At 44.0% G+C, this 23,674-nt stretch overlaps 1 protein-coding gene across 1 annotated transcript; it reads right to left on the reverse strand.

Moving 5' to 3' along the window:
- Positions 1 to 1,211: 1,211 nt before the first annotated feature.
- On the reverse strand, positions 1,212 to 22,667 carry STRAP (serine/threonine kinase receptor associated protein). Its single transcript, XM_033950913.1, has 9 exons — positions 22,494 to 22,667; positions 21,761 to 21,896; positions 20,171 to 20,252; positions 19,451 to 19,523; positions 14,034 to 14,133; positions 9,438 to 9,575; positions 8,671 to 8,807; positions 3,862 to 4,011; positions 1,212 to 1,501 (listed from the first exon to the last, which is right to left on the reverse strand). The coding sequence occupies exons 1-9, from the start codon at positions 22,603 to 22,605 to the stop codon at positions 1,440 to 1,442; spliced, it is 990 nt and encodes a 329-aa protein (XP_033806804.1). The 5' UTR covers positions 22,606 to 22,667; the 3' UTR covers positions 1,212 to 1,439.
- Between the last annotated feature and the right edge of the window lie 1,007 nt (positions 22,668 to 23,674).

The following is a 23,674-nucleotide window of genomic DNA, read 5'->3' on the forward strand; positions in this document are numbered from 1 at the left end:
ATCTAATTTTTTTCTGTACTTTAAAACATTGGAAATTAAAAATGTACAACATTGTGCTTGTTCAATTTTCCCTTTATTGCCACAGCATATTAGGGTCTGCTGCTTTATTTGATTTGTTTTGCGGGTTTACCCAAGTGGTGTGGCTCAACTCTGTGGGAATGATCGCAGACATTTTAAATTTTGTCTGCTTCTAGAGGGTGCTCTCTCTAAGCTTAAACTGCAGTAAGCCCTCTGGCCAGCCTGCAGATTGGATCTTCGGGATCGAGAGCCATCTCTCCCCTGGTTCATCTGCAAAGGGGTAGAGGCTGCTGCGGTTCTGGGGGAAGTATGCTGTGATCAGAACCGGACCGCGTGTCTTCCCTAATTTCCCTGAGGGGTCCTGATCTGTGGTGACAGGTAAGGTGAGGTGATCAGAAGACCTGAATAATCTAGTTTAAGCAGCTCCTGAGGTACTGATCTCCTTGCTGGTACTGTGTACTGCAAGCTGCCATAGACTTTCATTGCAGCACGTCTCTGGTGTCTGTAAGTCACAAAGTTTGGTGATTTTGGGGGGTTTTGGGTGGTTTCCCTGCATAGCCTGGTCCCCGCACCTGTAAAATCATAAAATCACCATTTTTCAGTGTTAAAAGCCACTTACGTTCACAGGAAGCTCTACTTGATTATAGACCTACCTTGGGCTCTCCACTTACATACTCAAAGTAAAAAAGACAAAACGTATGGTAAAGCAACCCCCCACCTGCTGCAGATTTGTTACTATATTAAACACTTGTTCCTTCCCTTTTCAAGAAGTTTCCAAGTTTTATTTAAAAAATTGTCTAAGCAGTGTACAAGGTCATAGTAGTTACAGTCATTCCTGGGAGCCTCAGTTTTGAATGACATATAGGAGGAGTGCTTATCTTAAATTATATTCTCTATGGATATCTGCAAGCACAGGTGTGACGTGAGCAGCAAGGCAGTTGTTCTATTATTCTGAACCACTTGTAGAGCGTCTTCAGCTGACTCCCTAGCCCCCCCTCTTCCTAAACCTCTTACCTCACCAGTTCTGCAATGCTGTTGCTTTAAAGAGGAACTTTTATGCCTCTGCTCTTTCATAAAACCAGCCCAGCATGACCAGATTTCTTTAAATCACATAATCTTGGCTGCTTACATGAGAAAGAAGGTGAGCAGACAGCTATTATGTATATCCTTCAAGTTACAAGAATACAAGTGTGTGTTGGGGGGGAGGAGTTTATTTACATAACTAAAGACAAAATTTTACTTCAGACCAATGAAACCAGAGAAGAGGGAAAGATCCCCAAATGTGTATTATATTCTGTCATTGCCTGCAACTGCAAAATAGCACGTCTTGAAACAGATGATGCTAAGAGAACATGTTGAACGGCATCGCTGGCCAGGTGCTGCTTCTCTTCCAGAGCCCTGCTCACATCCGAGCCCACCCTTCAAGCCTTGACTTCAGGAGCTGTGTTATAGACAATGTCTGAATTTTCTGAGGTCAGCTCCTCTGCAACAGAAAGCAAAAAAAAAATCAAGTATCTGACCAGGGAGGGTGGTATTGAATTTGACTGCAACATACTGGGGCCTATGATTAAGCAGCACATAAGCCACAGGCTATTCAATTCCTATTATTTCTATAGTGCTGTACAGAGTCGCAAAGAAGACAGGCCCTGCTCAAAAGAGCTTACAATCTAAACAGTCAAACAGGATGCCATGGGTACAGTTAAGGGGATGGTTAATCTGCTGGCTGGGTTGGTGGGTAGTGGAGAATAGGACTATGGCTTGAAGGCTACATCAAAGAGGTGGGTTTTCAAACAAGGGAAGGGGCTTGGCGGACAAACTCATGTAATTTATTCCAAGCGTAGAGAGCAGCTAGATGAAAGGAACAAAGTCTTGAATTGGCAATGAAGGAGAAGGGTACAGCTATGAGCGGCTTATCTGAAGAACAGAGTTCTTTGGGAAGTGTATAAGGAGAGAGAAGAGAGGAAAGATATTGAGGGCAACAGAATGAACCCACTTGTAGGTCAGCAATAGGAGCTTGAACTGTATGCGAAGGCGGATTGGGAGCCAGTGAAGTGATTTGAGAGGAGTGACATGAGCGTAGCGAGGTTTGTAGAAGATTGAGTTGTGCAGCAGAGTTTTGCACATATTGTAAGGGGGAAAGGCGACACAGTGGGATACCAGTTAGGAGTAGATTGCAGTAATCTAAGCATGAGGTTATGAGAGCTTGGATAAGGGTCCAGGTAATGTACTCGGAGAAGAAGGGGCAAATTTAGGTGATGCTGTAGAAATAGACGTGATAGGCCTTAGTTTGTTGGATATGTGTAGAAAATGAGAGGTTGGACTGGGACGACTCCAAGGTTATTCAATGCAAGGAGATGTGTGAGTTCCAGAACTGAAGATCCAGGAAGTTAACCGAGTACCAACCAATTGGCCTGATTAATTTGGCACAAAAGACAGCTGTTCTAAGGCTCCTCCCAAACTGCCCCTAACCTAGCCAATTAAGCCTGGCTAGTTAGCCAAGGTTTGTGGTACTACCCAGTTTACTGCTGCCAGCTAGCGCAGTGGGGTTTAACCAGACAGAAGCTTCTCCTTTCATCTAGCTGCCTCCTATGCCTGGAATAAATTACCCGAGTTTGTCCGTCATACCCCTTCCCTTGTTTAAAAGCAGACTGAAAACCCACTTTTTTGATATAGCTTTCAATCCTTAACCCTACTCCTCTGCCCTCCAACCCAGCCCGCATGACATCCTATTTGTGCCTTGCCTGTTTAGATTGTAAGCTCTTTTGAGCAGGGTCTGTTTTCTTACTCTTTGTGACTCTGTGCAGCGCTGCGTGCGTCTGGTAGCGCTATAGAAATAATTCTTAGTAGTAGTGTGTATACTTTTTTTTTTTAATTCTTTATTCATTTTTTTATGTTACAACAAGTGTAGCAATTAAACTCATATGAACTTAAAGATACACACTTGATTAACTCTCATATAAGCATAAGTTTAACATTTCATTACAAATTAATATTCTATAATATTTTAAATATGTAAGAAATCTAAAATTTAAATCATACTAATTGAATATAATAATCCCTCATCCCTCCCTCCCTATTCAATAATACATAAAATCATCCTTACTGTGAAAACTATTCAAATACTCATGTATTATATAATAACAACAAGTAAAACCCACCCCTTTCCCCCCCTAATCAAATATCTTATCATGGGAAAAGTTAATCATTCATTACAAAAATCTGTTAATGGTCCCCAGACTTTCTGAAATTTACTAATATAACCTTTTTGCGTTGCTATTGTGAGTTCCATTTTGTATATATGACATACAGAATTCCACCAGAAATTGTAATTTAACCTGTAGTAGTGTGTATATGAATTCATGCCTTACTATTTATTGGAAGAAACTGTAGGCCTGCTATTCAGGAACAAATTAATGCCGAATTCTTTGCAGAATCTTCCTCCCTTGGATCTAGATTTTTAGTAGAAGTATTTTCATTAATTACTTAGGTCAATCTCAAGAACTTCCTTTACTGGGGTCACAGCCTAGCTCTGTCATTATTCAGCACCTCTGGGGTGGTGGAGGGGGGCTGCAAACATGGAGGCACAGCCTCAAAAAGATTGGGAAGCACTTTCTCACACCAGAAAAATGCTAGAGTTCCTTACTTACGCATGTGTGCAAACATCTATCTTAACCAAATCAGTTTTACTGTTGGATTTCTTTTCTTCCATTAGCCACTGCCTCCTCCGGCTCAGTTGGAACTAGTACTGTGATCTTCAACGACTAAATCTGTGCTTGCACCCCCCCCCCCCCTCAAATGTATGTTGCAGGCTGTTCCCTTCATATAGTGACAAACTGCTCTTACCAGGAAGAACACATTTCCAAAGGCCATATGTCTTTCCTACTGCCGTCTGCCAAAGCCTCAAGGTGCCATCCTCGGAGCCACTGGCATAGAGCTCCCCATCAGGGCTGAACCTTACACAATGAATAGGACCAAAGTGGCCTTTATAGGACTCTGTGGAAAAGGCGACGAAAAAGGCAGATTATGAGAGACCAAAAAAACCCTGGAAGATTCACATTCTGTACAATTTTTATTTATTTAAAACATTTGTAGCCCACATATCAAACATCTATGCGGATAACAACAGCACGAACATAGTTAAAACAAATATGACAATACATAAGACAGCATATAACCTACTACCAATTTAAACATTTACTCATGTTTGGAAAACCAAGCAAAAAAAATATGCTTTCAGGCTTTTATGAAAAGCCAAGAACTCTGGAACTGAATTCCATTCCATAACATCGGTCCTGCCACTTGAAACATTTGGGATCGATCAACAACTTTAGCGACTGAGTGCAAGTGATCTTAAAGGATGACGGGGTATGTATGTCTTCAGCAATGAGGTAATCACCTTTGGTAACAGGTCACAAACAGATTTTAAAAACAAGGTCAATATCTTAAATTATATTCTCTATATAACTGGAAACTAATGGAGATTTGCAAGCACAAGTTGTGAGAGATGTGTATTTTTTACTATTTCTATTCTGTAATTCGCTGAATGTCCAGCTCTTTTCAGTGTAAATCGCCTAGAAGTCGTAAGATTGTGGCGGTATAGAAAAAATAAAAGTTATTATTATTATGTGAGCAGCGAAGCTGTCATGCTATTATTCTGAACCACTTGTAGAGTTCTTTGGCAAACCACAAAAAGAGAGTTACAATAATCTAAATGCGGCAAGACATAACTTTGCATAACCAGTCTGAAATTAGCAGTTGACAGCAATCACATAATTTTAGATCCTGGGACACCTGCAAACACTTAAAAAAACAAAACCTGAAACATAGTAAGGATAGAGGTAATGAGTCTCAGGATGTCTCAGAAAAAGAGACATCCTGGTAAGCTCTTTTCTAGTAGATAGGAGAGACAGTAGGCTTATTTCCCCATAGCTGCCTGCTGCTGCAGAAGGAATCCACTCTGCCTCTGTTGTACATCACTAGGCTCTCTAGCTCCACCTTCAGTTAGTACCCAAGCACGTAGAGCCACCCAATACACGTGAAGTGAAGGCTCAAACAATAACTGAACAGTACCATGAACCGCCAACATATATACAAATTCTTCCCAGCCCCCAAGGACTGACAGGCATCCAAGAATCGGCTTGGAGAAATTATACTGAATTAAAAGTAATAAAATGGGATGAACAGAACAAACACTCCTGCAGGCACTGTGCAGAAGGAAAGAACTGAAGGGGGAGCTAGAGAGCCCAGTGAAGTATTAACAGGCAAAGTGAAAAATCCGGAGCGGATTCCTTCTGCAGCAGCACGTGGCTCTACTGTCTAGACCAGAGGTGCCCAAAAGGTCGATCGCAACAGACTCATGTTACCTTTGCGTTCTCCCTCCTTCCCCGACATCAATCGCTGCCTGGATGGCCCAGAACTTCCTCTCCAACGTCAATTTTGACGTCAGGAGAGGAGGCTTGTGGGCCCGGCGCTTGTGCAGTGGTTGCATGCGCCTGGCTTTTGCGGCATCGGGGAAGTAGGGAGAAATCATCATCGTCAGTGGCTGGGGGAGGGGGCAGGCGGTGGTTGCTTGGGAGGGGGGCAGGGAGAGAGAAAGAAAGACAGAGCTTCATGCTTCCTGGAACTAAATAGGCTGCTGTTCCTCCAATGACCAACTAATAGTGCTTATCTCAGCAATATCCTCATTCGGTAGTACATTCATACAAACTTGAGACATTTAAATACTTTCTATAACATATCTCTACACTTCATAATTGTTAGTTCATCATTTTTTCAACTCTTCTTGTTTTTCATTAAGGGAATAGACCTCAGTGGCTACAACTGCACAAGATCAAGTCTGTTAAGTGCAGATTTCAAAACGTAGCTGGCCTCCTCATCGGTCGTGTCCCTACTCCTCCTTATAATATAAAACTATGAATTAAGAATATTTAACATAAGTCATTCAATATCGAAGCTGATGCATGGATCCATGTCGGAGTCCCGTTAACTGCCTAAACGCTATGAAAAAGCTAAGTTAAAAAACTAATTTATTGCATAAAAATGACTTATGTTAAATATTCTTAATTCATAGTTTTATATTATAAGGAGGAGGCCAGCTACGTTTAGGTCCCTCTTAAAGGCTTCAAGCCATAAATATGATGAAAATGAACTGAAAGTAAGAAATGCACACTAAATCCTGTAGCGGAAGAATTGTATGGTTTAGAGAGATGACTGATCCATCATTACAAATATCTAATGGCTACATATAGCTAAAGGATCGAAAATGGTGTTCCTAAGTCAGGATAGCTCTCAACCCCCTGGAGAATGCTATGTAAAAAGGTTAATTCTGCATCAGTTTTGCATAGACTTTCCCTGTCCTAAAGGCCCCAAACCCCCCGATTTGCTACTTGGGATCTAGCTAGGTACTTGGTACCTGGGTTGGAAAAAGGATACTGGGCTTGATGGACCTTCAGTCTGTCCCAGAATGGCAATTGTTATGTGAGCCAAGTCTAGGACAATCAGGCCATTGTGACATCACTGATAAGGTTGGCTGTTAGGCATTGGTGGAATGAGGCATTATGACATCACAATCTCAGCTCTGGAATGTTGCTCCTAAGTTGGGTTTCTCTGAGGTACTTGGGACCTGGGTTGGCCACTGAGCTTGATGGGCCTTCAGTCTGTCCCAGTACGGCAATTCTTATGTCCTGCCTTTTCTCTTTCCCCTTACTTATGTCTGCCTCCAAGGTCTTCGCCACCTCTCCCCAGCTATCCTTATACCACCCCCCACCACACAGTATCAGCTTCTCTGCCACTATCATCCCATGTTTCACCTTGCTCTGCTCTCTGTGGTCAAGGACGAGAAGGGGCCTGCACCTGTTCACTTTCTCCCCCTCCCCACAGCTTAGGGACCCCCAAGAGTCCTTTCTACATCTGCTCTAGTGGATGGGAGAATTCCATATAACATGGTGTAAATAGAAAAGAAATCCAAGCAACCCTGGATGCTGTCAGAGACCTTGGCTCCACCCAGTGGAATGCATTTCCCAATTACACTTCTGCAAAATGGCACATGCGATTCTTAGCTAGAAAATTTTAGGCCTTAAAAACAGCAAAACACATTCAACTGGCCACAGATGCACTGAAAGCATCAGAAAGAAATTTGTATCCCAACCTCTCATGATGAACAGGAAGAGAGAAGCGAGGCTAAGAGTGGGAATATTTTTGTTTTACCAGTCTGCAAGCAGTAGAGGGAAAGGGAGCCACCCCAGCCTGTTTCACTGTAGGGAAGGTGGGCAGGGCAGCTTTATCCCCTGGCTCACACCAGCAATATTAACATTCAATAACTTAAGGGCATCATTTCCAAGGCTTCTTCCCCCAGAGAGAAGGGGGAAAAGCTGGGTAAAAATTATCCCCCACCTAATAAACATCCTTAAGTAGTTCTTAAGACATGGTTAATACTTCTCATACTTAGGACAGAACAAAAAGTACTCCTGGTGGAATTCTGTGCACAATATTTGCAAAGTTTCTTTGTAGTGTTTTGCACAGAATTCTTCTATCCTGAGGCCTGAAATTCCTTCTTCAGGTTCCAGCCTCCTGCTTCCTCTCTCTGTTCAACTGCAGTTCTGTCTCTCTCTAAATCCCCTCCCTGGCCCCCATGGTGTGGCATCTCTCTCCCCCCTCCCACCCCCTTTCTGGTCTGGGTCACCCCTTTTCCTCTCTACCATTCCCCCACCCCACTCAGCCATCCACCTCTCTCGCTTGCACCCTGAATTTCTTCCCAGCTGCCCATTGTCTTTCATCCCTGTCTCCTTCTCTCCATGGCCAAACATCTCTTCCTCCCTTCCTATCACCCCTTTCTGGTCTGAGTCACTCTTCCATTCCCCCCCTCCTCACTTGTAGGTTCAGCATTCGTGACCTCTCACCCACCCCTTCTCTTGCTTGCATCTCTTCCTCCCTTCCCACTCTCCTTTTTGGTCTGGGTCACTTATTATGGGTCCAGCATCCATCTCCCCTCCTCTTTTTCACTTTTGGTCCACCATCCATGTCTACTGCTCTTCCCCATCCATCTCCCCTCCCGCGGGTCTGCCCTCTCTCACTCTTTCAACCTCCCCATTGTGGCATCCCCCTACTGTTCTGCTCCTGACCCAACTGGTATCTCTTACCCAAGGTCCTCCCAAAGCAGCAATGACAGTTGGCCAGCAAAAACAGTGCTTTAAACAGGCCGCTTGCGGCCAGCCCTGCCAGGGCCTTTCCTCTGCCGTGTTGGAAGTGATGTGATAGAGGAAAGACCCTGGTGGAGCTGGCCGCAAGCAGCCAGCTCACAGCACTCTCCTTCCAGCTGGCCACTGCTGCTGCTTTGGGAGGGCCCGCAGGTAAGAGAGACCAGTTCCACATGGGGAGGGGGGTTGTTGGGTCATAAGCAGGACCAAGAGTGTGGGAGATGACAGGTTCTGTGCAGAATTCTGCAGAGATGGCGAATACTGCACTGCACTGCATAGAATTCCACCAGGAACAAGAATGGAGACCCAAAGAAGATGCAGCAGAGGGCACTTTTGAAATCAATTAAGTTTTCAATTTCTGATGTAGTAGCTAGTTACCGACATATACAGCTAGAAGTACTAAACCGTGGACAGCCAAAATGCAAAATAAGCAGATTTCACTGAACACAGAGCTTACCAAGCTCTTCCCCGGTACTGTAATCATATTTGTACAGCTTGAAGTCATCACCACCTGCCACGAGGCACTCTTTCTCAGGGTGAAGGGATGCAGAATGAATGGTAGCCGGCGCTTCAAAGGATTTCATGAGATCTAAACTGAGAACAGAACAAGAACGATAAGAGGCTCAGGCAGACAGCATTAGAGCAATGCAGGTCCTGATCACAATTATAAACCTTGACACAGGAAGAGGAAGTGACCCAATGTGCAATGGTTTACTTCCTCCTGCTACTACTGCCCCTGGCTGAGGAAGAGCAAGCTGAAAACGTGCCACTGATGTGTGTCATGGGGAAGGTTGGGGGAGGGAGCCCTTCCAAGCTCCTCTTGCAGGCAAGTACTAGTATTATGAATATCAACAGCCATCTCTGTCCAGTTAAATAGATCTGTGCTCAGGCTTGGAACATTAGATTTCCAGGTCTGCAATAGCTGTTACTGCACAGAGAGCATGCAGGGTGCCATCCCGGGGTGAAACGTATAATAGCAGGTCTTCATTCCCAGGCTATAACTGCCTCAATACCAAGGCAAGTAACTTTTATAAGCAAAAAGAACCGCTTAGTCAGCGGCCATATTTTGGTGGATGAAAGTGGGCCTCCAGTTCAGCTTTTGAGAGAAAACCGCTAGCCCAGTGCCCTGACCTGACACATACGCAAACTTTCAAAGGATTTCAGCATCACAGCTAGCAGACAAACCATGTTCACTCCGTTTTACCCCATTCATCTGCTGAATACCTGAATGCATTGTACAGTCCAATTGTTCTTCCATAGGCGATTACCAGCATCTCCAGGTCTGGAAGGTACTCCATGCTGCTCACTGACACAGGGAAACTGAGTGTTTTCACATCTGTCATTGTAGCTCTGTCCCAAAGGCTAACTCCAAAAAGAGAAATGTGAAGTCAAATAGTAGCTTAGCTAAAACATATATAATCAAAGTTTAAATAGACCAACTACACACCATCCCACGCACACAAAAATTCCCCATGTGCACAGAGATCCTTAAAGAGAACTTATCTTACTCTCCAAACTAAATCTCCATATTCTTACAACACTGTAGAAAAAAAGTATTCTAACATCTCCCAGTACAAGATGTACATACACAAGAAAAAAATGTGCTTTCAATGCCTTTTTAAAAAGCAAAACCAAAGAACCAGATCATCATTGTGGAACGGAGAAAACACACCTAATTGTAGTGAAACAACAGACCTGTCCAGCATCCTGCACCAAATACTGTACATTCATATCAACATTTGATCTAGACCAGACCAATGGTTCATTAAGCCCAGTAGCCCGTTCTCACGGTGGCCAATGCAGGTCCCTAGTACCTGGCCAAAACCCAAGGAGTAGCAAGATGGAATAGTAAGATTCCGGAATTCCAAAGTGTAGCAACATTCAATATAGAATACCAAGGGATAGCAAGATTCTGGAATCCCAAAGAGTAGCAACATTCCATGCTACCGATCCAGGCCAAGTAGTGGCTTCCCCCACATCTGTCTCAATAACAAGACTATGGACTTTTCCTCCAGGAACTTGTCCAAACTTTTCTTAAAACCAGTTACGCTATCCGCACTTACCACCTCTGGCAATGTGTTCCAGAGCTTAACTATTCTCTGAGTGAAAAAATATTTCCCTGTAACTTCATAGAGTGTCCCCTAGTCCAGTGGTCAGCAAACCGCAGCTCGTGCCACATGCGGCTCTTTAGCTACTTGAGTGCGGCTCTGCCAGTAGCCAAAATTTTCCTTTACAGAAGGGCCCCGACATGGCAGCTGTTCTCACAAGCTGCTGGTGGCTGCCCCAAGTTTTCCCTCTGTCGCAACTTCCCGTTTATGACAGGGCAGATCGACGTAGAGGGAAAGCTTCGGGGCAGCCGCCGGTAGTTTGAGAACGGCTGCCATCAGGTCTGGATCGTAGCAGTCATCACCCCCCCCCCCCGTCCCAGGCCCTCCTCGTCAACCCTCCCACCGCGAGAAGACCGACAAAACTCCCTCCAGCACTCGTTGGCAGCAGCAGCACTCTAAACAGGCTGCTTCACAGTTCACGGCCTTCTGCTGGTGATTCCCTCTGCCGTGTCACTGATGACATCATCAGTGACGCAGCAGAGGGGATCATTTGCAGAAGGCCGTAAACTACAAAGCAGCCTGTTTAGAGTGTTGCAGCTGCCGACGAGTGCTGGAGGGAGTTTTGTCGGTCTTCTCATGGTGGGTCGATGGGATTCGCATGGGAGGGAAAGCTAAATGTTCCTTTTCAGAGGGGCCCTGGCTACAGGGAGAGAAGCGGTCTGCCCTGGGTGCTCCAAGGCCTGGCATCTTTAACTTCTTCAGGCAGCAACAGCATTTACAATTAGCTGCTGTTGCCGGCTTCAGGCCTTCCTCTCTGCTGAGTCCTGCCTACTTCCTGTTTCCATGAGGGCAGGACCCAACAGAGAAGAAGGCTCGAAGCTGGCAACAGCAGCAGATTGTGACTGCTGCTGCCTGAAGAAGTTCATGACGCCAGGCCTTGGAGCACCCGCTTAGGGGCTGCACTGCTGACCAGGGATGGGGTGACAGAAGGGGGAAAGGGAGCAGAGGGGTAGAAAATTGCTGCACCCAACTGAAGGGAAAGGAATAAATTAAAGGAGATGCCAGGGCTTGGAGGGAAGGGAGGGAGGGAGAGATGCCAGGGCATGGAAGGAAGAGAGGGAGGGAGGGAGATATGCCAAGACATGGAGGGAAGGAGGAAGGTATTCCAGACCAAGGGAAAAGGAAGGAGGAGATGTCAGAGCATGGATGGGGGAGGAAGAGATGAAAGGAGAGAGATGCCAGGGAATCAGGGAAGGAGACGGATGCCAGACTGTGAGGTGGGAAGGAAAGGAGAAGAGAGAGATGCCAGAGCATAGGGTGGTGATAGAGAAAAATAGGGTGGTGACAGAGAAAAATGGAGAGGTGGCAGAGCTGAAATGAATCATGTACAAAGGAGAGAAGGGGCACAAGATAGACAGTTTATGGAAGGAGCACAGAAAAATAGGAAGATGCCATATGGAATGGGGAGAGGATGGACAGTGGATGGCAGGGGCAGAGAGAGAAAGTACAGACATGGAGGGGGCTGATGCTGCATGAAAGACAGAGAGAGGAGAGATGCTGGCTAGAAAGAAGTGAGTGAAGACAAGATGATTAAAGCAGAAACGACAAAAGGTAGAAAAAGATTTTTTTGTCAATAGCTAAGATTATTATTATTATGATATCTGGTTTTATTTAATATTAGTAGCTAGTTTAAACCAACTCCTATAAACATGGTTCTTGAAAAGAAATTTGGCTCTCAAAAGAAATCTTAATCGTTGTACTGCTATCTTTGGCTCTTTTGACTAATGAGTTTGCCTACCACTGCCCTAGTCTTTGTAATATTTGATGGAGTGAAAAATCAATCGTACCCGTTCTACTCCACTCAGGATTTTGTAAACTTCAATCATATCTCCCTTCAGCCATCTCTTTTCCAAGCTGAAAAGCCCTAACCTTTCAATGGTAATGTTTGTTCATTTATACATTACAGTTTCATTGACTGTTATATTGTCATATGAGTAGATCAGAACCTTGGTTTTGGCGAGTTCCCTGTGTCCCTCCTTCTCCTGTCTTTTACTCTATGGCTCTTGCATGCTTTGGAATGAACTGAAGGGGGCAGCAAACTCCTGGGAGGAGGAGGACATATTTCTGCAGTAAGCTCTCGAGAATAGACAAATTACCCTAAGGTTCAGTTTACCATTCCTATCTACTGGAAAAGATTATCAAGGTAAGAACCTAATCTCTTTTTCTTTTAAAGTCTAGAACCTTCATTTTTGAATAAGCCCAAAGACTACTATCATTAGAAGCTGTTTTCTTCTACTTGAAATTTTCACACCATTAAGCAGAAGATATGCCCAAAGACTACCATCATCGGAAGATGTTTATCTTCTGTTTTAAATGCAAATTGCAGAATTTGCATTGTACAAGTATTTGGACTCCTGATACATGTCTTGTGATCATGTTGAGTCATCAATTTTGTCTAATTACTTCGCGATTAGTTTCTCAGTTGTTTCTTTTGTGGCCACTGCTGGACTGTCCTCTCTGCTGTTTGATATCATTAATATTAAACTACACTTCAGAAACACTTTCCCTGTTTGTAAGCTCTAACCCCATCCCACGTGGGTTCTTTTACCATGATCTCCCTACTTCTAGGAGGCGAGGCATGGCCTAGTCTTATGTGGGATCAAGTCTCAGCGCTGTCCTCGTGACCCTGGGTAAGTCACTTAAATCCTCCATTGCCCCAGGTACAAAATAAGTAGATTTAGATATAATTAACTTTTATTTCTGCTCTCTCTCTCTCGTTTTTTTCTTTGCTTTCCTATTTCTTATGGCATTCTTTTCGAAGTGTGGTTAAAACTTTTAACAAACATAAAACAAACCACTTTGAATGTGGAACCACAAAAAGATAGTAAACAAGTCCCATTCCCTTTCTACAAGACCCCGCAATCAACATCTATTAGTAGTACTTCCCCTTTTTTAAATATATTCTGAATGTCTATTAAATTTCTCTCTGCCTGTGAAGGCAACCTATATATCACACTAATGTAAATACATTTTCCATTCCCTCTTTCCAGACTGACCTTCAATGCCTCTTTTTTACCCTGCAGATCCTGCAATTGTGTGGCTTTAATATGATCTTTAAGATATAACACCACTCCCCTCCTTTTCACCCTACCATCTTTCCTGAACAGATTATAGCCCAATAGAACTCCCAGTCATGGTTCTCCACTAAATGCAAAGCCTCTAGATCCAGAACCTTATTTCCCAGCATATAGAGGTATTGAATGATTCACTTACCTGAGAAGTTTTGAACATCTAGCCCCCAACAAGTCCCATTTAAAACCCCCTACAAGTCCCATTTAAAACCCCCTCTTCAGTAGGTTAGCCACCACCCTTTTCCAAGATGGCCCCTGGCATCGCCTCCTCTTCCAAAAGGCAAAATTATTGCAGCAGCTTTTCTCTCATTTTTGACATAAAGAGCCTTCCCCTTGCCTCTTAAACAGAGAGTACAGCCCACAAGGGAAACCATCACACCACAGAGGGCAACAGTATCTAGGTGCATGTTCAGTTCTCAAGGAGGAGTGTTTCTACAGCCATATACAGTATAGGTGTGAATCAAGTGTGTGGACAGCCTCTGTAGCTCTGGGTGAAGCTTCTTGTTCTACTATTTCCATACCTAGCTTTGGTGAAACACAATCCTTAATCAGCTGCTCCATTTCAATCACCACAGGAAGCTCTCCAGATTTAAACACTAGGTGACCCCTTTCCCCAAAAAGCATGAAGAGGAAGGACATACCGCACAGTTTTATCATCTGCGGCAGACAGGATCTGCTGGTCATTATTGTACCATAATGCCTTCTTGATAGCAGAAGTGTGACCACCAATTTCTTGAGGTTCTGCAAAGAAATATACATCTCATTCCTACTGCACACAGTTGTCATCTACAGAGGGAGGTGGTAAAGACAAGCAAAGCGCAATAAGAGCAGTGCCGAATAGGCAAGAGACATATGGTACAGCTGATCCTAAGAACAAAACCTTCAAACCACTGTCAAACAACACTTCAAGAATAAAATCTATAGATGTTGTTCCAAGCAAAGGTGACCTGAAGAGTCAACTGGTTGCCTTCCTTGCACGCCTATGGGCTAGTTCAGGGGTAGGCAATTCCGGTCCTCGAGAGCCAGAGCGAGGTCAGGTTTTCAGGATATCCACAATAAATATGCATCTCAAGGAGGCAGTGCAAACATATTCATTGTGGATATCCTGAAAACCTGACCTGGCTCCGGCTCTCGAGGACCAGAATTGCCTACCCCTGGACTAATTTAACAAATATAAAAACAGAAGGGGGGGGGGGAATACAGTAAATTGACAGGGAAGCAACCCTGCAGACCGGCACTACCTCAGGATATTTTTTTTTTAACTGAACAGACTCCACAGGCTCTCGAAGCAATATGCCTTGCTTGATTTAGGGGGCAAGGCTGACTGCTGAGGCTCCTCTAAAAAAATGTAGGGAGGTGGAGGAAGTAGGGGAGGGACCCCGCTCGAGACCCGCCGGGTTTGACACCTCCCGAGGTCAGATGGACCCCCAAACAGGGCCCGCCCAAGCTCTGTCCGGCCAAAAACAGGGACTAAAAACCCCCTAAACAAATTCCAACAGCCCTACCAAGGGAGATGGGTACAGATTACTCAACACCTTCTGGAGACTGAAAGAAGACTGATGAGAATAGAGAAGGGAATATATTATATACTATTCCACAGTTTTGTTTTCAGTCTCCACCTCCTGGTCATGATTGGATATATACCCATTCGTAAAGATTAACCTCTACTGGTCTGGAGAGTGCTAAAGAATGGGGAATTTTTCTATATCAGTTACACATTTTACAACGCTGTATGGTAACTCTGTTGTGTTGCATTTGCTGTTGTATGTACTTTGTATTTCTAAAATCTAAAAAATTTAACAGTAAGAACGTGCCCCAGAACCATCATCTCTATACCCACCCACAACCCAGCACCTGCCCTCTTCCCTTCCTTTCAACCCACCTCCTTTTATTGTTTATTCCTCACTGGCACTTTTAAAGTTTGTTCTTTAAATTATAATACAAATTTGAAGAATATAAAACTACAGAAAAATTAAATAAGCTGAACAAATAAAAAACCTGTCCGGGTATCCCCAGACAAGGCAAAGAGCAAAATACATCAGAGTGAGCTTTTCAGAGGCTCCCCATTAGCCAACTGGATTAATCTGCAAGATCAGATTTGGACATCCATCCTATATAAAATAAGACAAACCATTTCTAAGCTGCTGCCAGTGCAGTATATGCATTTAAGACTTCCCATGCCATAGAGCTTACGGTCTAATCATGTGTTTGTCTTGATAAGTGTCCAGGAAAATAGAATGTGATGAAATAGGAAGGGTTGGCGTGGCCCTGGGGGAAAGAGCACAGCTGCTGAGGAGAGCAATGTTGAGCCTCTTGGACTTCTCACTGGCTCCCCAGAGGTCCCATCCACCTGAATGCAGTGGTGATCCACATGCCCAAAAGGAAGCACCCTTTTGACATTACTATAGTACTACTGTGAAGTTTAAGAAAAGCTAAAGTTAACAGTGCAGAGGACGGATTCTAACCCTCCTCCTGTTTGTCAACAGAGGGTCCCCTTCTCTCCAGAAGTTGCAGGTATATTCTAGATAGTGAGGTCTGAACCTGCCTCCCCAGATCCAACTTCACTAAGAGTTACGGTCAAAGGAAGGTTAATGGATTGTGTTCTGGTGGATTCCATCAAAATCAAGGGCTTGTATACAGAACCAGAACTGACTAATGTTGTTGTGGCAGCAGTAATTGATTTGGGACTTTTCAAGGGCGTACGTATGCAATTTGTGGGGCTCCCAAAAGACTACAAGAGGTGATGGTGTATCCGCCACCCCATCCTTAGGAATCTCCAATTTGGAGTTAGAGATGCATCCTTGCCACCCATTTCATTGATAAAGTCCAAAAAATTAGAGATTCCTTTTCACAGTTAGGCCACATCAATAACAATCCTACTTCTCTCAGCCCCACAGATTTCACTAATACAAACCCTTCAACAAATCTCTAAATGCTCTCAGTTCACTCTTCTGACCCTGCAGGATATCCAAAGATGCCTTAATTCACTAAATATAAAAGGGACCAACACAGAAATTATTCCACCTTTCCTCCTGAATCGATTCTTTTGTATACCGCCTAGAAGGCCGATTAGGCAGTATAAGAAATTTTAAATAAACTTGAAACACAGAAAACTAAGTCCACTTATGCTCAGAAACAAGCACCTGGAAATATGTCCCATCTGGTAGAGTTGCTGCCTCTGCACACAGAGGTTGCGAGATCAAATCCCGGTGCTGCTCCTGTGACCGTGGCAAGTCACTTAATCCTCCAGTGCACACCGCTTTGAATGCCAAAGCCACAAAAAGGCGGTATACAAGTCTCCATTCTCTTCCTCTTTCATCAAGCCCAGGATCCTGTTTCCAACAATGGCCAACCCAGGTCCCAAGTACCAGACAGAAACCCAAAGAGTAGCAACATTCCAGAGCTGAGATTGTGATGTCATAATGCCTCATTCCACCAATGCCTAAGAGCCAACCTCATCAGTGATGTCACAATGGCTTGATTGTCCTAGACTTGGCTCACATAGGAACATAAGATTTGCCATACTAGGCCAGACTAAAGGTGTGGCTCATTGGTAGAGCTGCCGCCTCTGAACCCAGAGGTTGTGAGATCAAATCCCAGTGCTGCTCCTGTGACCCTGAACAAGTCACTTAATCCTCCAGTGCCCACCACTTTGAATGTCAAAGCCACAAAAAGGCGGTATACAAGTCCCCTTCTCATCATACTTTATACTGGACTTCTGCAGAGCCCTTTCAGGTCCCCAATATTTCAGAGGCAAAAAGCAGTAAATTCATTGCAAAGAAACCAGGCAAAATGGTGGGTGGGAGGGAGTTCCCTTCCCCCATGAACTTACTTCCTTCTACCATTCCACAGCAGTACTCCATACTGGCCCTGGCTTGTTAGAAAAGGCGATAAAAGTTTTAAATAAATATAAACATTAAAAACTGTCTGGCTGCCTCTCTCATCTGGGTCTAAGTTTGAATTTTTGGATAGGGAACTGATAGAACTTTGTCAGTGTATAAGACAGTAATGAGATAACATTAATGGTTACCTAATTTCACCATAACATAGAAAAAGCCATACTGGATCTAATCAGTGGGCCATCTAGCCCAGTCTCCTGTTTCCAACAGTGGCCAATTCAGGTCACAAGTACTTGGCAGAAATGCAAATAGCAACAGCATTCCATGCTACTGATCCCAGGGCAAGCAGTGGTTTCCCCCATGTCTGTCTCCAGGAACTTGTCCAAACCTCTTTTAAACCTGGTTACGCTAGCTGCCATTTCCATATCCTCTGGCAAAGAGTCCAGAGCTTAACTATTCTTTGAGTGAAAAAATATTTCCTATTTGTTTTAAAAGTATTTCTATATAATTTCAGAGTGTTGCACCATGGAGCAATACAGAGGCATTATAATATTCTTGGTCTTATTTTCCATTCCTTTCCTAATAATCCTGTTTGCTTTTTTCGCCACAGCACCACCACTGGGTAGAAGATTTCAGCATAGTATCTAAAGCAGGATCTCAAAGTCCCTCCTTGAGGGCCGCAATCCAGTCGGGTTTTCAGGATTTCCCCAATGAATATGCATGAGATCTATGTGCATGCACTGCTTTCAATGCATATTCATTGGGGAAATCCTGAAAACCTGACTGGATTGCAGCCCTCAAGGAGGGACTTTGAGACCCCTGATCTAAAGTGACAACCAGTTCTTTTCCCTGGGTGTTGACTCCTAAGGTGGACCCTAGCATAAGGTAACCATGGTTTGGATTATTTTCCCCCAATGTGCTTCACTTTGAATTAACAGAAATTTATGGTTGATGAAGCTTGAAAATTTGGATAATGTAGCATAATTAATTTTACATTCTAAAATTATTCCTTATTATACCAAGGAGGAATTCCAGTCCTGACTTCCCACAGCCAGAGGTTGCTGACTGGTCAGAGGGTGTGCAGGTCCCCTCAGTGCCTATTCAGCAGTTCCCAACTGAAAGAACAGATAGAAGCCATCTCAAGAAGATTGGAGTACCCATTCTTCAGCCCTTACCACCCAGGCTACAGAGTTGGTAGCAAATCAGCAAAAAAATGAAGAGAACAAAAATGTTCAAAAAAATTGAAATCTCAAAAAAAAGAGTGATGATGGAAGAGTGGTCTTCAACATATAGGACAGCAGGAATCGATTTCACAATAAGGATTTTTTTTTTTTTTTTTAAACAAAAATGGACTTTTATTTCATGTTGTGTTTATATGGATAATGGCCTGGTAGCTCATGGCCATTCAGTGTGTGTTGCTACCAACTCTGTAAACTAAAAAAAAAAGGAGAACAAAAAATAAGAAACAAGTAAAAAACAAACAACCAGACCTGTTGTTACCTAAGGCCTCACTTTTAATCCAATAAATATAGCCTCTTCCAGGGTAAACAACTTGTTAATAGTCTTTTGGTCAAAAGTGAGGCCTTGGGTAACATCAGGTCTGGTTGTTTGTTTTTTACTTGTTTCTTATTTTTTGAGTTTACAGAGTTGGTAGCAACACACACTGAATGGCCATGAGCTACCAGGCCATTATCCATATAAACACAACATGAAATAAAAGTCCATTTTTGTTTAAAAAAAAAAAAAAAATCCTTATTGTGAAATCGATTCCTGCTGTCCTATATGTTGAAGACCACTCTTCCACCATCACTCTTCCAACACCAAGCCATGTGCATTTCTGGCTCCTTGACAATGATTGGGGAGATGAGCTTTACGGTATCTAAAGACATTTCTGCATGAGAAATAATGCATGTAGAGTTCAAGAGATGATCTGCATGTCATTCCTCCCTCCAGATCTTTGGCAGCATCCTAGACCAAGCCAGATATTTTCATCACACCGAGTAAGAGCAAGTTTTCAGATTGCGGATATGGAGGTGTAAACATTTTACTTACAGAAACAGCTTTGAAAGATGCACACAATTAACTAGTTCAACAGTCCAAAGGAATTGCTTCTTAAAATACACCAATTATTCCCAGAAGATAGGTCTGTGTGATATCTGAGGAAAGAGACCTGGTCTCCAGTTAGGATTAGGAGGGACAGACAAGAGAGATACACTCACCTGCTTCAGGTCTGCTTAAGTCATAAATGCGCAAGAGTTTATCTTGTCCTCCAGTCAGCAGGTAATTATCATCCTAAAAAAAAATACCAAAAAGCACAAATTGATGAAGTCTCATCTTTGCCTTTTGTTTAGCTAAGCAGTATATAAAATGTGGGTATTTCCAGATGTTGCAATTTATACTTCTGAGGCCTAGAGTTTTACAGTTTGGAGGTCAGTTCTCTCTGAGAACGGCTGATTTAATATGACAATGTTAAATACGTCTTCTTTGATCTCTCAGCTTACTACCTTTTTATTTTTTGTCTAAAATCCCTCCATCCCTCACCCACTCGAAGGAGTATCACAACTGGTAGCATGCTCTGGAGATCCTGTGTAACCTCTCTCAATACATGCTCGCTGATTGCTTGCTGGCATCCTGCTCTTTTCCAAATTTACGTATGTGCTTTACTTTTTTGTTTTCCATTTCCCTTATAATTGCTCTGCCCTTAATATTTTTCTTCTTACATTTATATTCTTTATTTACAGCTACCTTGCCAAGTATTTCAAAAATTAAACACTTAAAATAAAAAAGTATCATTAATTCTCATTTTGTTGCCACTTCTTATAAGCAGAAAGGGACAGATAATGCAAACATACTGAAAGCAGGAGGCAGAAGAGACTTGGGCACCTCCCTCTCACTAATATTAAGGTCTCAGCTTTATTGCAAAACAGAGTCTGTTTTACCTGAGTGAAATCCACACTTTTCACAATATGCCTGTGAGACAGACTAATCAACTCATCCCCAGTCACGCCATCCCACACTTTACTGAAAGAGAAAAAGGTATCACTAATAAGTACTTAAACATTCTTCATCTGTGCATTTTCAGATCTTAGGATACAATATTGTATTGAATTGTTCAGTAATGCCCTTTTTATGTGCAAATTCCCAGAGATTGCCAGTCTTCTTCTATGTAAGCCACCTTGGACCACAGTGAAATTTAGTCCTACCTTTAATTTCCTTTCCATAACAGACCAAACAAGTGGGTTATTTCTCCTTCCTACTAGCAGATGGAAGTAGAGATACCAAATTCTTCCAGCAACATCAGTGGTAAAAGGGCTTGGGCACTGAAGAACTTTCCAGTTTGCCACTGTCAAAGCAGCATTAGGTCCGTTACAACATACCCCTAAAATCCAGCTGACCATTATATAGAAAGAGAGAAAAATGATGGCAGATAAAGGCCACAGAGCCCATCCAGTTTGCCTAGCCATGACGTTCAATGTATATGGGGTGGTTAAAGAGTAGAGGTACGATGGAAGACCAAGACGGAAGCAAGTGCTGTATGTAGTGTTATCTTCCATCTTAAAAGGCACTGAAAAATGAACTAGCAAATTCCAGGACGCAACCCTGGTACACCACTTCCAAGAACCACTGGTCTTAGGTGATAAGGGACAATCATGGCAAAACCTAGAAAGCGTGCCTCCCATCTTCACCTCCAGAGGCCTGTTAAATTCTCTTTAGCTCCCACAGAGTCCAGGTTACCTGCATCCCTTGGCCCAGGAAAGGAAGGAATCAGCTAGCAAACATGCCTGCACACATGGCCAGCATATATGGAGACCTATCCTCTATGGATGTGAGCCAGACTTCAGCTACCTATGATCTTTTTGGTGCTCCATAGCTCCCTGCTTGAGTTCTATATGGGGTGATTTTAAAAAAAAAAAAAAAAAAAGGAGAATAAAGCTAGGACAAACAAATTCAAATTTATTTGTGTTGCAAAGAAGCCCAGGGAAACTTATAGTGGCGGGGGGGAGGAGCCTCCCAAACTCCCGCTGAAAAGGGCCACAGAAGGGCCCAATCCAGGAACCTCACCAAAGCTAAAGCCCATGGGTTATGGATTAGGGCAGCAGAGAGACTTGGCACCCCTTGGCTTGACCAGCACAATGTCCATAGACGAGCCCCAAGAGAAGGCCCTTAGGGTCAATCCACTTCAGCTTGTGGGATGCACCCCTATCTTACCATCTGCCGAGGTAGAAAAATATTGGAAAGTTCCTCAGCGCAGAAGCCTTATACCAATTAAGTCCCTGGAAAAATTCAGTTTCTCTACCTACATTTGGTGGTAGGAAGGGGAGAACCCAATTGTTTGGATTCGTACAGCAGAAACAATGAGGAAACAGGGATTAGTGTTAGTAATGTGATGTGATGCCTATAGAGTCAGTGAGGCACTGAAATTTGATTAGTAACACTACTCTGTGTTTGAGGGTCAGTTCCAGGCACAGTACAGCATCTGCCATGGGAAACAGAGTTCAGCACTTGAAGACATGAGAAAGATGACTTACGCTGTGAAGTCTGCTGCAGCTGTGGCTGCTTTGGTGGCATCCTTATTCAGTGTGGCTCCCCAAACAGCTCCCTTATGGCCCAGGAAAGTTCCTATCCAGTCCCCAGTGTCACCCTGGCGCAGCATAGGTTTACCATCTAAAGAAATAGTTTACAAATTCAAAGTAAAGCAAAGCCTGTAAGGTGAGCAGACTGTTACACCATACTCCTGATAGACAGTGCTAAATACTTCCTCCTGGCGGAGATATAAGTTGCCACACTGCTCTTTGTGACTCTGGACAAATCACTTAATCCCCCCATTGCCCCAGGTACATCAGATGGGAGAGGGAAAGGTGCTCCAGTACCTGAATAAATTTCATGTAAACCATTCTGAGCTCCCTGGGGAGAAGCATATAGAAAACTGACTAAATAGTGTGACAAGTTTCAGCCTCTGGTAAGCAGAGCTGGTATTGTGACGTCATAACGCCGCATTCCACCAATAAGAGCCAACCTCATCAGTGATGTCACAATGGCTCGATTGCCCTTTACTACATTGTGCTTTCTAGAGTGGTTCCAACCCAGGCTGCTCCTTGTGGCCCTGGACAAGTCACTTAATCCCCCCATTGCCCCAGGTCCATTAAATAGGGACGAACAGGGAAAATGGTCGAGTGTAAACCAGTCTGGAAAATGGAGGCAGCAGGCGGGGGGGGGGGGGTGTCCAGCGTTCTCTCCCCTCCCCACCCCCCGTCCACTCACCCTTGCAGGCGCTGATGAGGAAGTAGCCGTAGGGCGTGATCCTGCTGAAGGCCAAGTCCACCACCGGCCTGGTGTGGCCCGAGCAGGTCAGCGGAGTCTGCCTCATCGCCATGACGCTCCAGCGCCTTCCTCCTCCTCACCTCTGCCCTCCGACGCAACTTCCTGTTTCCGGCCTGTCGCCCTTTTCGGCTGGCGGGACGCGCCGGAAGGGAATCGACGTCACTTCCTGGAGACGTAGCCCTCTCCTCGTCCCGCCTTCGGTGGCTTTTTTTCTTGTAATCAGCAAAATTGACCCGAGTAATGTTTTCTTTCTTTAGTCAGCCAATTTTCTCTTGTTCAGGTACTCGAGTATTTTTCTCTCCCAATCTGTCTACTGTACCTGAGGCAATGGAGGGGGGGGGTTAAGGGAGCAGCCCCCTCCCCCCCTGCCTTGCAAGCCTCCACCTCCTGCCCCTGGCCCAGCTGATTCTAGGCATTTTAACCCATAGGCTAGGCCGCTCCTGCCATGGTTCGCCGCTGGACCACCAGGGATTCTAAGGGCTCCTTTTACGAAGCCGCGTTAGCCGTTTAACGCACGCTAATTTGCCGGCCGCGCTAGCCACTACCGCCCCCTCTTGAGCAGGCGGTAGTTTTTTGGCTAGCGCGCGCTAAAAAGGTGCGTGCGATAAAGCCGTTAACGCGGCTTTGTAAAAGGAGCCCTAAATGTAGACGGGGGAGGTAAAAATTCTTAGAATTGACTGGGGCGGGAGAGATCCCTGCTCTCCCGGCCCACCAGGGATTTAAAAGGTGCACCGGGGAGGGAGGTAAAAGTTAGTAGAGTCGGCCGGGACACGAGATGGAAGGAATCCCTCCTGGCCTGACCCACCAGGTCTCATGGGAGGCCTGGAAGGAGTGGGTGGAGGTCAGCGCTGACCCGAATATAAACCAAGACCCCCTTTTTGGGCCATTTTTGTGGCCCAAAAATTTCGCTTTATATTCGAATGTATTTGTTCAATATTTAATCTGAGAAATGAATTAACACAGAGACATTATCCTGTGATCTTTTGCTTTAAAAATGATCTTAAACTCTTGACAAGAATGGTGGAATTTAGTTTCCTTAACATACCGATGTGAAACTTATTTAGCCAAAAAAAAATCCTTATTACGTTCTGGAAACACTTTCATGTTACATAGTAACATAG

Source organism: Geotrypetes seraphini, chromosome 7 (assembly GCF_902459505.1).
Source record: "Geotrypetes seraphini chromosome 7, aGeoSer1.1, whole genome shotgun sequence".
Classification (NCBI taxonomy): domain Eukaryota; kingdom Metazoa; phylum Chordata; class Amphibia; order Gymnophiona; family Dermophiidae; genus Geotrypetes; species Geotrypetes seraphini.